General features: G+C 43.9%; 2 protein-coding genes across 6 annotated transcripts in view; one reads left to right on the plus strand and one right to left on the minus strand.

The window, feature by feature from the left end:
- The window catches only part of ABCA1 (ATP binding cassette subfamily A member 1), a 100,025-nt gene extending 94,053 nt beyond the window's left edge, over positions 1–5,972 (plus strand). For all 4 annotated transcript variants that reach the window (XM_054185632.1, XM_054185630.1, XM_054185633.1 and 1 more), the window contains 4 exons: positions 1,558–1,661; positions 1,790–1,882; positions 2,054–2,297; positions 2,498–5,972. In XM_054185632.1, coding sequence (XP_054041607.1) covers positions 1,558–1,661; positions 1,790–1,882; positions 2,054–2,297; positions 2,498–2,638 — 582 coding nt within the window. In that variant the 3' untranslated portion in view covers positions 2,639–5,972. The remainder of the gene's footprint in view (positions 1–1,557; positions 1,662–1,789; positions 1,883–2,053; positions 2,298–2,497) is intronic.
- A 1,585-nt stretch (positions 5,973–7,557) lies between these two features.
- On the minus strand, positions 7,558–15,733 carry NIPSNAP3A (nipsnap homolog 3A). 2 transcript variants are annotated; one of them, XM_054185642.1, is made up of 6 exons: positions 15,606–15,733; positions 13,970–14,177; positions 11,899–12,060; positions 9,078–9,227; positions 8,611–8,697; positions 7,558–8,500 (listed from the first exon to the last, which is right to left on the minus strand). In XM_054185642.1, exons 1-6 carry the CDS (start codon positions 15,678–15,680, stop codon positions 8,424–8,426), a joined length of 759 nt encoding a protein of 252 aa, XP_054041617.1. In that variant the 5' UTR covers positions 15,681–15,733; the 3' UTR covers positions 7,558–8,423. The 2 variants fall into 2 exon arrangements, with proteins under 2 accessions (XP_054041617.1, XP_054041618.1); XM_054185643.1 differs by lacking the exon at positions 15,606–15,733 and adding an exon at positions 14,823–15,167.

The raw sequence follows: 15,733 nt of genomic DNA on the forward strand, positions 1-15,733 counted from the left end.
CTCAACTAAGGGAAAATCTTCCTCTCTCCAGACCTTCCCCCTTGCCGCCAGGGTATGGGATGCATGAGGGACGGCTTTATCAGTGAAGACCGAAGAAAAGAAGGCATTCAGTAACTCTGCCTTCTCTGTGTCTTCCACCACTAGGGCACCCGTCTCATTCATCAGTGGACCTATATTTTCCCTAGTTTTCCTTTTTCTGTTGATATACTGGAAAAATCTCTTCTTGTTGTCTTTAACTGCAGTGGCCAAGCTGAGTTCTGATTGAGCTTTGGCCCTTCTGATCTTCCCCCTGCATAGCTTTGTTATATCTTGATAATCCTCATAAGTTGCTAAGCCCCTTTTCCAGAGAATGTAAGCCTTCCTTTTTTTCCTGAGGTCCAGCCAAAGCTCTCTATTTAGCCAGGCTGGCCTTCTTCCCCGTCGGCTCGTCTTTCGGGACATGGGGATGGCCTTCTCCTGTGCTTCTAAGAGCACCTGCTTGAAGTATGACCAGCTTTCCTGGGCACCTTTGCTCTTCAAAACTGCCTCCCAAGGGACACTCTCAACCATGCTCCTAAACAGGCTAAAGTCTGCCCTTTGGAAATCCAAGGTGGCAGTTTTGCTGGCTCCCCGCCTCCCTTCACCAAGAATTGAAAACTCTATCATTTCATGGTCACTCTGCCCAAGACGACCTCCAACCTTTACATCCCCCACAAGACCTTCTCTGTTAACAAACAGTAGGTCCAGTAGGGCACTTCCCCTAGTAGGTTCCTTCACCAGCTGTGTTAGGAAGTTGTCTTCCACACACTCCAGGAACCTTCGGGACTGTTCCCTCTCTGCTGTGTAGTATTCCCAGCGGACATCTGGGAAGTTGAAATCCCCCACAAGAACAAGGGCAGATGATCGCGAGACCTCTGCCAGCCGCTTATAGAATACTTCATCGGTTTCTACATCCTGATTAGGGGGTCTATAACAAACTCCCATCACGATATCTGCCTTGTTGGCCTTCCCCTTGATTTTTATCCATACACACTCAACACTGTCATTCACACTATTGAGTTCTAGACATCCAAAACCGCCCCTAACATAGAGGGCCACCCCACCACCTCTCTTCCCTTGCCTATCTCTTCTGAAAAGCTGGTAGCCATCAATTACAGCACTCCACTTGTGTGTGTCTTCCCACCACGTTTCTGTGATGGCAATGAAAATTAGAAATAAATACTTCAGGATTCGTTAGATTAAAATCAAGGACAAACCTTAGGACTACTAAAGTTCATAGTGCAGGAGAAAGCCATCTAGTGCTCTATTTAAACAAGCTAATTGACTTTAACTTATTTTAGAACTGGATATTTCAACATCTTATAATTGCAGAATAAGCAGTACTTCTCAGTTCTGAAAAAGATGTTTGCTAATTCAATATTTGGAGCATAAATTATTTTCTTATTTTAAAAAATGGATCAAACTTGCTTATTTTCAACATTTCCAGTATGCATAACCAGGTTGGACAGGTCATTTCAGAGATGAGGTATTTGTCAGTAGAATGTAATAGTGTAATCTGTTTTTGTTTATATTCTGCAGGATGAGCCAACAACAGGGATGGATCCCAAAGCACGTCGTTTCTTGTGGAACTGCGCTCTGAGTGTAATCAAAGAGGGGAGATCAGTGGTGCTCACATCTCACAGGCAAGTAGCAGCCCAGTTGTATCGTGCTCTGGCTTTTTTGTCTACCAGCACTGGATGCTAAACTCTGCTTGTATGCTCTGCCCTTCGCTGCTGCTTGCGGTGCTGATGGACTTACTTCTGCCTTACAGCATGGAAGAATGTGAAGCCTTGTGTACTCGAATGGCGATAATGGTCAATGGGCGATTCAGGTGTCTGGGCAGCGTCCAGCATCTAAAGAACAGGTAGATATTTTCTTTTCACTTACACCACAGAGTTGTCTGCATTTTTCGTCAGACTTCGTTCCTCATGCAGCATTCACATTACTATTCTGGCTATGGGAAATGCTGCTGGATTTTAAGTTGCACTTCACTTTCAGAGGCACATAACTACTGTGCTGGCCCTCTTGTTTACAGGTTTGGAGATGGTTACACCATAGTGGTGAGAATTGCAGGGGCAAACCCAGACCTGAAGCCTGTTGAGGAGTTCTTTGGGCATGCCTTCCCTGGAAGTGTCCTGAAGGAAAAGCATCGGAATATGCTGCAGTACCAGCTTCCCTCTTCACCATCCTCCCTGGCCAGAATATTCAGTATTCTCTCCCAGAACAAAAAGAGACTCCACATAGAAGACTACTCCGTTTCTCAGACCACACTTGACCAAGTAAGCTTTTAGTAGCCTGTCAAAAGCTTCTTTGTGCAGAGTTAGCAATAAATCCACCAATTTACTGGACCTATCTTTTAAGGTCATTTCAGCAAAGAGAACTGAACTGAAGGACTAGTTCAGGAAGTCCAGTGTATAAAATGCCCTGAATTAATGAAAATCTGGGGAGATGTGTGACATGACCTTTTTTTTTCTTGTAGGTATTTGTAAATTTTGCTAAGGACCAAAGCGACGACGACCACACTAAGGACCTGTCATTGCACAAAAACCAGACTGTGGTAGACATTGCAATCCTTAATTCCTTCCTGCAAGATGAGAAGGTAAAAGAAAGTTGTGTGTGAGCCAATTTCAGCAAAGAAATGATGAGCAGAATGCGAACTTCCTTTTTCTGGGATAGGATACTCCCAAAGAAGAAGCTAGAGGAAGAGAAACTGGACACTCTACTGATAACCATTCAATGCAATGCAATTCAATGCAATGAAAACAAAATTCCTTTACAGGGGCAGTGCCTCGTGGAGTCGTCTTGTACTGTTCTCAAGTGAAAGACTTGAACTTAGCTCATTACAGTATAACTCTGAAGCTGTGGTAAAGCACCCATCAGATGCTGTGGGCTTTCAACCATACTGTATTTTGTCCTGTACAGTATGTTTTTACTAGGGTTGCAAAAATAGTTCATCGAGGAATCATGGCCAGTGGTTATTTATAGATATTTTAGACATGAACGTTTTAGTCTTTTAAAACAATCGTGTCAGGAGTGGGAATTTCCTGGTGCTACATCCATTGCTGGCAATGAATGCACCAAGACAGTCAGTGGCAAGAAGCGTCACCACCAGTGTTGTAGCCTTAGGTTGTGAAAACTTACCTGACCAGCTGCGTTTCCTAGACTGGTGCAGGTCTGTTGGTGACAAATCTGGGGCCACAAAGCAGTACTTGCAGATGGGATGGCAAGAGACAGGCCATCATATCCATGCATCTCCATCAGTAAGTGGTGATATGCAGAACTGTGAACCCTGCAAATGCACAGGATTGTCCCACCAGCATCACAACCAATAACCTACTCGACTAGGTTTTTGTGTAGCTAAGTACTCTCCTGCTCCTTTGAGGTACTGCAGCAGCTGCATGAACACCTAGTAGGAGGAAGTGGGTGAGAAGCAGACCTAGGGTTTAGACCACAGCAGCAAACTCAGTAGTTGTACAAGCTGCTAATGCCAAGAGCAAATTCTAAATCATGAGATGACACTCAGATATGTAATATCTGCTCTTTAACCCCTGCTTTGCACCAGAAAGGTACCCATCATCTGAAGTTATTGCTTAGCACAAGCATGTTGCCATTTCTGGCTTTGCCAGATAAAACTAGAAATGAGATGTAGATTTTTTTTTTTAACAGTATTATTTATGACTTTAAATAGGTAGGTAGCATAATTAGGGATTGAAAGTGCTTTCAGTTGATCTTTGTAGCCACAGTATTTCTTTACGTTATGCCTGCAATGCTATGCTCTCGTTCTATCCATTCAGCAATAGCTACATTCATGATCTGACCAAGTTCCAGACTCTAGTAATCAGCTGCTATCTGCAATTACTGCAAGTTGTTCACCTAAATTTTTCCCGTTTGGAAACTGATATAGTGTTAGATTAATGTGTAAGTTTCTGCTTCTGTTGTGCAGTGTAGTTTCAGTCATTAGGTGATCCCTAACTGGAGAATACACCTTTGTTACACATGTGACAGAATCACAGAATGGTGGGGGTTGGAAGGGAGGGACCTCTGGAGATCATGCAGTCCAACCCCCCTGCCAAAGCAGGTTCACCTAGAGCAGGTTGCACAGAAACACTTCCAGGCAGGTTTTGAATGTCTCCGGAGACGGAGAGTCTACAACCTCTGTGGGCACCCTGTTCCAGTGCTGTGGAAATGCTTCAGTAAAAATCCCCTTCAAGAACAAGATGGTTCAAAATAGTAGCGCTACATCAGTCAATAATTTTTACAAGTGCAACAAAGTTTTACAAAGCCAGAATAATACTAGAGGGGATGGATGATATATGGTAAGAACAACCAATTCTTGTTCACATTGTACAACAGTCATAGGAGAGGATGCTTCCATTAATACACTTACAGGCCCCTCTGTCTTGCTTTTACATTCAGAAATAGGTTCAGTAATGTGGTTTGAACCCAAGTGCAGTTCCTGGGCTATTCCTGTATGTCATGCCTCCACCTTAAATACCCATTCAGGTTCTGCACTAGTTCTTGATGCTACTCAGCCATGAATCAATCACGGACCATTTTCTTCTGTGAATGCCCATAGCAGCTCAACAAACAGTGAAAAGGCTGGCATGAGCCTGAGGAAGGCTGATTACATATTTCCAGGTATGCTTGGTAACACTGACCAATTCAGCATTTTTAATACACAAACAGTTAAGTATTTAGCACAAGTTCCCAGATCCTACTATGTCCTGCCTTGGGATGAAGTAAGAGCTTACTACGTGCTCTGCTGAAGTGCCTTTTTCATACTTTTTTTTTTTTTTATCTGTATAATACATTGCTAAGGGGATTGAGAAAGGAGTGTAATGGGGATTGGTATACCTCACTTAAAACATGCTTTGTCATTACCTTTATGGCATCATCACCCTATGGGGATGAGTTACAGGGTGATCAATACACCAGACTTCCAGGTGCAGAAAAACTACTAAACAGCTGAGCTACAGCCATGAGTTCTCTGTAACAGGCTGCAGGTATGTCGCGGTATCATTGAAAACAAATAGCATGTATTGAAGGCTTACCACTGCTAAAAATCACTATTACAAATCAGCATTAAGTCACCGAAGTGAAGGGCTTAAGTTTTGCATTGCGCCAAAGTAGTGCGTGCAGAACTGGAACGAGTTCTAGGAGGATGCAGATTTGGTCCTGAAGGGGCTGTGGTTTGCTCTTTGTAACTGCTCATGTAAATGATTAATTTAGCAGGAAACAACAGTTTGATCGTAACACTCTTTCCTTAGCCCACCAAAAAGAGACTCTTGATTCTTATTGCCCTGTGAATGTCCTGCTTATACAGAGTCTGCTATCTGTGACAAAATGTTACCGTAAACATGGATGTAAACTGAACTATTTCATAGCGCTGATCTGTCTTGTTTGCACTGAACAGACAGCATAATGCAACCCTCACGTGAAAATTTGTCATGGAATAAGTTCAGACAGCCACTAATTTACTCTCTTAAGCGTGTGTTGGGGAAAAAAATCACTCTAGGGTCACATACAGTATATGAACCACTCTTGATAATGAAACTGCACTGAGGTGTTAACTTATTTTAAACTTTATCACTATCGATATGTTGCATCCCTCTTTGTAGTACAGCTGTATTTTAGTAAGGAGTTGTATTTTCCCCATGGTTAAACCACCACTTTGTGCTTATCCTTCCCTCCTGAATTATAGTTGGTCCTTCATTCCAAGCACTTTATGCTATCTGTAATGGGATCTATTTTTGCACTGGAATATCTGTTAACTTTGCAAAAATCTAGAGAGATTTCATAACTGAAATTTCTAAGTTAAATCCTTAAATGGACATTTTCATTAAAAGCAAAAAAAAAAAGTATATATATTTGTATTTGCTAATAACTGTTATGTGAAGTATTAAAAGGCACTCTAATTGCCTTGCATTAAGTAAAAAATAAAGCTGTTATAGCACCATTGGTCTTCAAAGTGTCATTTTTGCGTATGTTCTTTGGAGGAGTGCTGTTAGCAGCTCTTGTTTTGTCGTGTTTTGTTGTGAACTTTAATACAAGTTCCAGTATCTCTACAAATTGGCGTGAGCCACATACTATTTTCAGGTAAGTGAGGTGAGACAAGGCTTGAAAGGCAAGTGCTATTTTAAGCTTCTAAAGTTAGTAAATGGAAAGGTCTCCAGCAAACCCTGAAAAAAGTGCTCAGTGTAACTGTCAAATCCAGCTGCAGAGCGTAACAAATTTACCTCGAAATCCCAAGTCTGGTACCTGCCTCTGAATATTTCCATTAGAGGGATGCAGAAAGCTGCAACTATTGATAATTGTTCCTCCTCTTTGCTAAAAATACCCTATACTTGTTTTCACTGACAAAGCAAAATGTTATGTTGGAGCATAAAGAATCTGAAATACCCTAAACTGAGCTAGTATCAAATTACAGGAATATCACTCATGTTAATACTATGTCGATTTTGAACAACATTTTACAAATGAAAGCAGAATAATGGTCTGATTGCTCAAAGGAAAACTGATTTTAAAATTTTACCTTCCTACTGCCTATAGTCCCACTGTCAACCAGTTAAGTTCCAGAATCCAACCAGTTCTTGAAGTTACACTCATTAAGGAAGTTCATCTTGAGATTAGAAGCCAATTAAAACATCCTGGGTTTTCTGTTTCAATCCATTGCCCAGCTGGTGCTTTGGCGACTGTGCTTGATTTATAAATCTCTTGTTAGAGGACAACAAACTTTGGGATAAAGCATGCCTCTAATTTTTTACTCTCTTTATATTGTTTACTCTCAATGCTGATGACAAGGAAATAGTTTTACTGAAAAAAAAATGGGTTTGGTATACTTACTCTCTTATTTTTTTTTTCTGGTAAACAATAAAACAACTTTTTTTTTCCCCACCTGAATGCAAAAATTGTCCTATTAATTCCCTGTCCCATTTTTCAGCTGATGTTCTTGTTACTAAGAAAAAAAGGTCCTTCTTGGAGTTAACTGCCATAAAGCAACATTCTCAATCAACTAATAGTGATAGTTTATCAGCCATTTATATTTTACAAATAAACTTTTTAAGACAGTGGTTTCTGAAGTAGTGGTTGTTCCACCCAAGAGTGCTAAAGCTGCCTCCCTTAATACAGCAGCTGCATCCCATCCATGCTCCTTTGACACAAGCATAATAGCCTACAGCTGATTTTTTTAGTGCCTTCCACGAGACTTAATGCACTTCAGGGAAGCAATAATCACCATGAGGCAGACTGCACGCAGATACTTCAGTAGGGTTGTGAAATCCAGTGCTTATTGCAAGCCAGTGATTAACCTGTGGAAAAGCCTCCCAAGTGCTCTGCCAGTTAGTGACCTCTACATTGCAGAAGAGGGTGCTCCATACCACTGCGCACCCAAGTTTGACTTGACGTGCCCTCTGCCCTGCTGCTATTCACTCTACTGCCTCTAAAGCAACTGGTACCAGACTGTTGTTGATCTGCTGAATGCTTCATGTGGGGAACAGGGTTTATCATTTCACTGTTTAAAACAAGAGCTTGAGCTGTAAATGCTAAAAAAAAAAATCACGCTTTATCCAAATTTATTTGGCTTTTAACAGTCTGGCAAAAAGTATTTCAAAGAATGTAAGGACGTGTTGATCAGCTGAGTTTGACTGCACAGTTGAAGAAGGGCTAATCCAATTTCAGCACCCTAAGAAATACTAAAATACATAAGGCAAAGCATTATGTGTCTAATCCACAGTTTTGAGGAAGCATTTACTGAACAAAAAAGGAAAGGGCTGAAGTGAACTATAACAGAGGAATAAATGCTCTTCCTGTGGCAGAGTTCACTGAGACCCACTACCTGACCAGCTTCACTGCAGGTGCTCCTAGGGCAGTTCTGGCCACACTGACGTTCTACATTGCTCAGAATTAATATGCAGCATCCCCGTGAGAAGTCTGATTAAAATGTAACTGGGTAACAGGTATGTGGGTGCATTCCTTCTTAAACCAGTATGATGTGATAACTACAAGAGTCACAAAAGTACGTTATGAAATTGATACCAGCCCTGAGCTGTAGGGTCGGAGAAGGACAATGGAAGGTTTGATAAGTGATCTAGCTATGCAGAAAAGCATTAGGAACTGAGAGGTTAAAATAAAAGATAGGTGAAGGGTGGTTCATGCCATAAGTGACATGGCTCAAGTTCTTTTTCCTGGGGAGGTAGGAACATCACTATAAACTTCCGTTTAGCAGTTGCTATCAGGGTGCAAAATTTTACTGATTTATGTTGCTAGCAATCAGCGTTTTGCATCCATTTATTGTAAACTGAAGAACAGTTGGCTCAGTTCAAGAGGGTATGATGATCCATGTGACGGCACTTGCTGACAGCACTTCCATCTTGTCCTTTCTCCCGTCAGTTGCATCCTTTAGAAGGTTACTTCAGCGGCGAGCACTGCAGCGGAATCAGGAGCATATTTTTCTGGGACTCCAAGAATCTGACGCTGTCCCGCACTGAAATTAAATGCATATTTAATTAAGACAGTAATACAATCGGAAATAATATTTTTCTCAGCATGCATGCAGCTGAGGCTAGTGAGTTCTCTGGATCCATCATCTCTTACCAGCTGCTACCACTCTGGCGTCTTCATGGGCACTGTGCCTTCCCGCTGCCCGGTGATCTGGGCTCTCGTTCCACCAGATCACGTGGACTGAGAAAACACAAATAGTCAGCTGAATGCTGTTATGCTGCAATACAACATGTACTGTAAGTCCTAGCACTCTCTCTTCACCCATTAGATGCCTTGCAGTTAGCAGAAACAATTCTCCACTAAGGGGTGGGATGATCCTTTGCTGAGCCTTTAAAAGCTTTGACTCTTCAACATCAGAGCTGAGAGGCTTTTAAGATAGCAGCACCTGGCTTAAGCCTGTAACCCAACACACAAAGCTGGGTTCAAGGACTGTTTACAGGACTTTGGTGATCCACAGCGACATTTTCATCAAGCCGGCCAATCCTGATCCAAGACAGGGGCTTGCCCCTCTCCCTCTGCCCCTTCTCATGCCAAAGTCTGTATCAGAAATTGAGCAATACCTGTGTTAAGTAATCCATACTCTGTGTGGAAAACACCAATCAGCTTGGTGTAGCCTGTGTTGATGTGAGCATTGATAGCAGCTCGAAACGCTTCCCCCCACAGTGCTGGCCCACCAGGCTTCATCTGGAAGGTAACCCATTCATATACTCCTGGAAGAAAAGGAAAAGGTGGCCTCAAGGAAGGAAACACAAATTAACATGCTGGTTCTCAAACCGTGTGTCATGGCCATAACGTATTTATCGTGAAACCAGTACTGCAGTTCCCTGCCATTTGGGGTCAGCAGCACATGAAACTGCCCCTTCATCCCAGCTTGTACAACATCTCACAGCACCCAGGGGCCCACGAGAGCACACCAAGCGGCTCGCTAACTGGAGCTAGTTCAAGTGCAAATGTAAGTACCAGGGATGGTGAGGAACCAAAGACCTCACACAAAGCCCAGCTTACCAATTTCCAGTGTTGCCTGGAAATTTGGGGAGATTGAGACTGCTTTGCAGCAATCGCAAATACTTGTACATGTTCGCAGGATTTGGATAGCTGATTGAACAATGCAAGGTCGCCTTTCCTAAGACTGGTGGTGTTTTCTGGCATTGAAGTGGTCTATGACATTACAAACCCCCTTTGACTCCTGGCAGTTGGTCACAGCAAGATCTAAAGGCATGACCAACAGAACAGGACTAGTTCAGCAGCTCTGCTCTGCCAAACAGAGCTCTTCTCCTGTATCTCCCTTCTTTGTAGAAAAATGGCATCTTTTGCTGAAAAACTCTAGTCCTGTTTCAAGACACATTATCTGTCTCCGTTCAGGTAGTTACTCTAGATTACAGTCACTCACACTTTAATAGAAAGCTAGACACTTGCCACATGGCAATGTACATCTGGTCTCATTCTCCAGCAATGGGCTGGAGATAAACTAAAATGGGAACAACGTGTTTGAAAAGTCAGCTCTCCAGTTTTAAAAGAAAACTGGACTGCTTTCAAATTGAATTGTTAACAGCATGACATTCAGGATCACAGGGGAACAAAGAACAAGGATTACTCTATGTATGCACATGCTGAGGGCTAAAGCAAGGCCAGTTTGACATCACTCCAGGAAACAAAGTCTGCAAATGTTCATAAATTGGGTAACAGTCAATATTATTAATACCACATTTGCTACAGAGAGAATTAAAATACATCAGGACAGGACAACTACACCTAATCTAATGATTGTTACAAACTATGCTTGACTTGCCTGTATCTGTAAAAAGTAGGGATTATTTTTGGTTTTATTCAAAACCGTCATGCGAAAGAAGCAGTAACATCAAAGCAAATAGATAAAAGACGAAAAACCTCTGTGAAAGAGAATAATCATTGTCTTTAGTGTCTCCAGGAAGTGCCCTCTCAGTGATAGATCATAGAATCATAGAATGGTTTGGGCAGGGACACCTCCCACTAGACCAGGTTGCTCAAAGCCCCATCCAACCTAACCCTGGACGCTTCCAGGGATGGGGCATCCACAACTTCTCTGGGCAACCTGTTACAGTGCCTCACCACCCTCACGGTAAAGAATTTCTTCCTGATAGCTAATCTAAATCCACCCTCTTGCAGTTTGAAGCCATTACCACTCGTGCTACCACTAAGTGCCCTTGTAAAAAGTCCCTCTCCAGCTTTCCTGTAGGCCCCCTTCAGATACTGGAAGGCTGCTGTAAGGTCTCCCCAGCGTCTTCTCTTCTCCAGGCTGAACAACCCCAACTCTCTCAGTCTGTCCTCATAGCATATGTGCTCCAGCCCTCTCACCATCTTCATGGCCCTCCTCTGGATCCAATACAACAGGTCCATGTCCTTTTTATGTTGAGGGCTCAAGAGCTGGATGCAGTACTCCAGGCGGGGTCTCATGAGAGCAGAGTAGGGGGGGCAGAATCACCTCCCTTGCCCTGCTGTCCACATTTCTCTTGATGCAGCCCAGGATACGGTTGGCTTTCTGGGCCGTGAGTGCACACTGCCAGCTCATGTCAAGCTTCTCATCCACCAACACCCTCAAGTCCTTCTCCTCAGGGCTGCTCTGAAGCCATTCTCCGCCCAACCTGTATTTGTGCCTGGGATTGCCCCAACCCACCTGCAGGACCCTGCACTTGGCCTTGCTGAACTTCATGAGGCCTGCATGGGCCCGCCTCTCAAGCCTGTCCAGGTCCCTCTGGATGGCACCCCTTCCCTCCAGCGTGTCGACTGCTCCACACAGTTTGGTGGTGTTGGCAAATTTGCTGAGGGTGCACTCAATCCCACTGTCCATGTCACCAACAAATATGTTAAATAGTACCTATCCTAGCACCAACCCCTGAGGGACACCACTCATCACTGGTCACCACTTGGACATTGAGCCATTGACTGCAACTCTTTGAGTGTGACTGTCCAGATAGTTCCTTATGCACCAAGTGGTCCATCTGTCAAATCCATGCCTCTCCAATTTAGAGACAAGGATGTTATGTGGGACAGTGTCAAATGCTTTGCTCAAGTCCAGGTAGATGACAAAGCAAGTCCAGGAAGACTGCTCTGACCACTACTACGGCATTGCCATTTCGCATGTTCATTTAGGCTATTCACACGTCTCTTTACAACCTTAACAATCAGCGCTCTAGTCAGTTAGTGATGTAAGTTAGTGTAAAATCCTTCTTAAAAACTTTGTCCCTCATCTGTTATGTCACCTCTTTCACATGGGTGTATGTACATGCACTTGTTACATAAAGGGTTATAAAACCATGGAATACCTCATTTAAACTTTAAGCCATGTTTTGTTAGTCCGTCAGCATCAGTAACTTGAATCACCAAAAGAGAAGATAAGCTCACCCCCTTCTTTTGGAGGCTTCCCAAGCTGACACCAGGGTACCAGATAAGCAACCTCATTGTGCTGCTTTTCCATCAAGGGGAGAGCTGCGGAGATGAATTTTCCCTGCCAGTCGTTGTCATTGGCTAGTGCATGCCGGACTGCTGTTCTTTGGGCAAAATTCTCTGTAAGAAAGGAAAAAAAAAACCCAAACCCTATGAAAATTGCACTTAATGTCATATCACACGTAATCAAAATGTATAATTACAAGGAGGCAAGATGCACTTACATAAGGTTGAAATTGATCTTTTTATACAGCATATTAGCTTGAAGAAGATGTGGTAAGTTTCCTCTAAATTCTGCAAAAATCTTTTCTTTAGCTCTCAGATTTAAATGGTTTCAAGCTAAACCACATTTTCCAAGAAAGTTTATTAAAAAGTTAAACGATGTTACTGTTAAGAAAGATTCATATATGGCACCCGCAGGGACTCCTGGATGTGGCAACAGTTACTGAGGAGATTCGGAGAAAGCACAGTGGATAAGGAAGTGAAGTGTGAAAGAAAATTCAGAAGGAATATTAGCCTACCAAGAGAAAATGAAGAAAAACATGAGTTTTGGTCTATATAAAATGACATTAAAATTACAAGTGTAGAAGTAATGTTTTTTTGTTCAGCTACATAAAAAGTTACTAGATACCCAAAATCCAGACCTTTTCCACAAATCCACTGAATTAAGAGTGCCTGAACTTCAACTGGTTAGGCTGCAGTGGCATCCTAAGCAGTACGTTTATTCAGACAACTTTCAATAATACAAGAGAAAAATCCAGCACCTGAGAATGGGAAGAACCTTGAGAAATATCGTATCTCGGGACCAAGAGAAAAATATACCCATTATTTTTAACTATTAAAAAGATACAAGCAGAGGTCTGATGAATCAAGGAGAAAAGATGTGGTACCTTACACAGGCAAACACCATTGGGAAACAAATAAAAGTTTTAAAGTTTTTCCTTAGTTTTTCATTTTAAAATTTTCTCACAGAATTCTAAAAATGGGGTGGTTTTTTTTTTTAGAGAAAGAACAAGGCAAAAAAGTTCTGAGAAGCAGGACAATTTATAAACCATAGATGGACGTAAACTCATAATATTCCTGTCCACAGATGGCTGGTCCCTTCACTCCTCCAGGAAAACAGGGGTGACTCTTTATTCTAAAAAGGTACTGTGACCATGCTGGATTTCATGAGCAGACTGAGGACTTCAGAAATAAACCCCCTCTATCTCAGCATACAGATATACCCTGGACTGCTGCAGGTATACAAAGAAATGATACCAGTGTCCGTAACCCAAGCATCAATTTCCCTCAGGCTTGGGGAGCACAGCCAGCACACCTAGTTTATCACTAATTGTAGCTTTTCTTGGCTCACCAGCACCGTCCAGGTCAGTGCTGACTCCAACAACGTCAAAAGTTGATTATACTGCAAAAAAAGCCTGTTGCTACCAAGGCTGAAGCAGCAACGAAACGCTTCATGTGCTTGGGACATTGGGGTGGCTGGAGTGGCTTCCGACCCCAGCGCAGTCCAGCTGCAGAAGCAGTTTAAGCATGCAAACTGCGTCCTCGTTTGTTGTAGGGGAGAGAATGGTTACACTGAACTAAAACCTGAGAACAATTATACGTGCTTATAGACATACTGAAACTGCACATAGATTATCTGCACTTACACGTATTGTACTACTAAGGAGACCTCAACCTTTTTTCAATCCATTTTGAAATTCTGAAGACATTTGTGATTCAGGAACTGGCCCTAAATTGAAATATTTACCATGAACTGCAGCACTCTGCTGCAATTCCTCTATTATACCTGTTTTGAGCAGAGACCGCTGTTTAAGAACAGTTCTAACTCATCCCAACATCTCAAAATTGTCCTGACAGGCTCTGCAGTGTTCTTTTCAGTAATCAGTACAGGAACCAATTTTTTTTTTTACATTTTCTTACAGTAAGAGCAACAAATAAAAGCCTGGCAAGCATTCTCTTTGCCTTCTTGCCTAGGAGACAGGGAGCACAGAGATAGCAGAGCAGCGCAAAGGGATGCTGAGCGTACCATACTTCCAAACGTGGACAACCTTATTCATCGCTCCCAGCTCCACAGACCAGAATCCCACCAGCTCCGAGTGAGCTGTGCGAAGATGAAAGTACTTGTTGACCATTTCCACAAACTCCTTCATCTTCGACGGCTTAATGTCATATGTGCGAATTTCGTAGAAAATGCTATTATTTTGTCTGGGCCCTGTAGCAAGGGATGCGAGTACCTGTGAGAAAATATTAAGAAAAATAACTAAAACTAATTCTCAAGCCAGAAACCCATCTTCTGCCTAATTTCTAGACTTTTTAAAGAACAGTGAGACTCTATAGATGCCATTTTTTTTACTGGGGGCTGGAAGAGGGAGTAAAAAGCTCCAATGTGCATTATTTCCTGCAACTCCTTTTGGCAGTGCAACAGACCGTGACGTGTCTTTTACTTGTCACACTCAGTTGTTTAATTATTAACCCATAACAAAGCAGGATTTTCCTTTTCTCATACTCTTTCCTCAGGAAACCAGCAGCAGGATGCAAAAAGTCAAGGCAATAAAAAGAGAGTCGGCTAAACACGCTACTCAGAGGCGAGCCTGCTGATGCCACTGATGCATCACAGGGGCAATATCAACGTCAGCCTGCGTTGCCCTTACCCGACCAACTCAACTCACGCTCCTGGAATGTTTTCTAATTAAAATCTTAAACCAGTATTAGCAAATAACATGTTGTTGGCAAAAGAAAGAAAAAAGATACCCAACGCTCGGGAAAAGATGGATTCCTTTGCTAAAGTGCGCATCCTCGCCCTTCACTGGCTGCTTCCCAAGTCCCGGAATATGCTAACTTTTGCAACTGCCTCACTAACCTGGAATGGTGCCACTCACCTCTCAAATAAAACCAGAAAAACGAAGGCCAAACCAAACCTTTGGCCTTAGCCTGTATTTGCAAAGAGGTGGCTGCAGGGTGGATTTTGGACGTGACTTATTCCACGAGCGTCAGCAGGCACACGTACTGTACAGCTCACGCCACAAAATGGCCGCCGACGGCCACTGATGGTCAAAACCAAAGGTCTTGTTTCCCAACGACCCCTCGGAGTATTACACATCTAGTTTTGGTTGCTATGTGTCACAGCTTCACTTAGCGTTTTCAGTTTCTAAGCGCCCACAGGATGCTGAATGAACATCACTTATGGCGGGCTGTCACGACAGCAGTCGTCTGTCAGCGGCACGTCCAGTGCCGAATTTCTGCAGGAAAAGAGATGCCGAGACGTTTTCTGACACTCAAGCAGTCGCTGGACGGCGGCAGGGCCACCCTCCCGCACAAAGAACATGTCGCACGGTTCTGGAGAAGTCCCGGGGCCGACGCTCAGCACGCGGCGTGCCGGCGCTTGCAAACAGGCCCCTTGAAGAGGTTGTCACGACAACGACAGCGACAGCCCCGTGGGCTCCAGCCACGGCCGGGGCCGCCGGGCACCGCCCGCCCCACGGCACAAGCCACGCCCCCTCTGACCCAAACCACGCCCCCTCCGACCTAAACCACGCCCCCTCTGGTCAAAACCACGCCCTTCAGGGCCAAACGACGCCCACCCGCCCACCGCCCCCGCGGCCTGCACCGCAGCCCCGCCGCCGCCGCCGCGCTCGGCTCCCCCCGCAGCGCCCGTTCGCTACCTGAGAGCGGGCCCCGGCCCGGGCCAGGCGGGCGGCGGCGGCGAGGGGCCGGCGGAGCGCCCCCGGGGGCAGCATGGCGAGCGGCAAGCCGGGCGGAAGGCGAGCGCGGCGGGACGCCGTCGGTTGCG

Source organism: Rissa tridactyla, chromosome Z (genome assembly GCF_028500815.1).
Source record: "Rissa tridactyla isolate bRisTri1 chromosome Z, bRisTri1.patW.cur.20221130, whole genome shotgun sequence".
Lineage (NCBI taxonomy): Eukaryota > Metazoa > Chordata > Aves > Charadriiformes > Laridae > Rissa > Rissa tridactyla.

Excerpts from the sequence above, each read along its gene's own strand:
- NIPSNAP3A (XM_054185642.1), bottom strand. The coding sequence starts at position 15,680 with ATGCTGCCCCCGGGGGCGCTCCGCCGGCCCCTCGCCGCCGCCGCCCGC. Across the intron at positions 12,061-13,969 it reads TGTCCACGTTTGGAAGTATG|AGAATTTTGCCCAAAGAACA; the intron begins GTACGCTCAGCA and ends CCTTTCTTACAG. Across the intron at positions 8,501-8,610 it reads CGCCAGAGTGGTAGCAGCTG|TGCGGGACAGCGTCAGATTC; the intron begins GTAAGAGATGAT and ends ATTTAATTTCAG.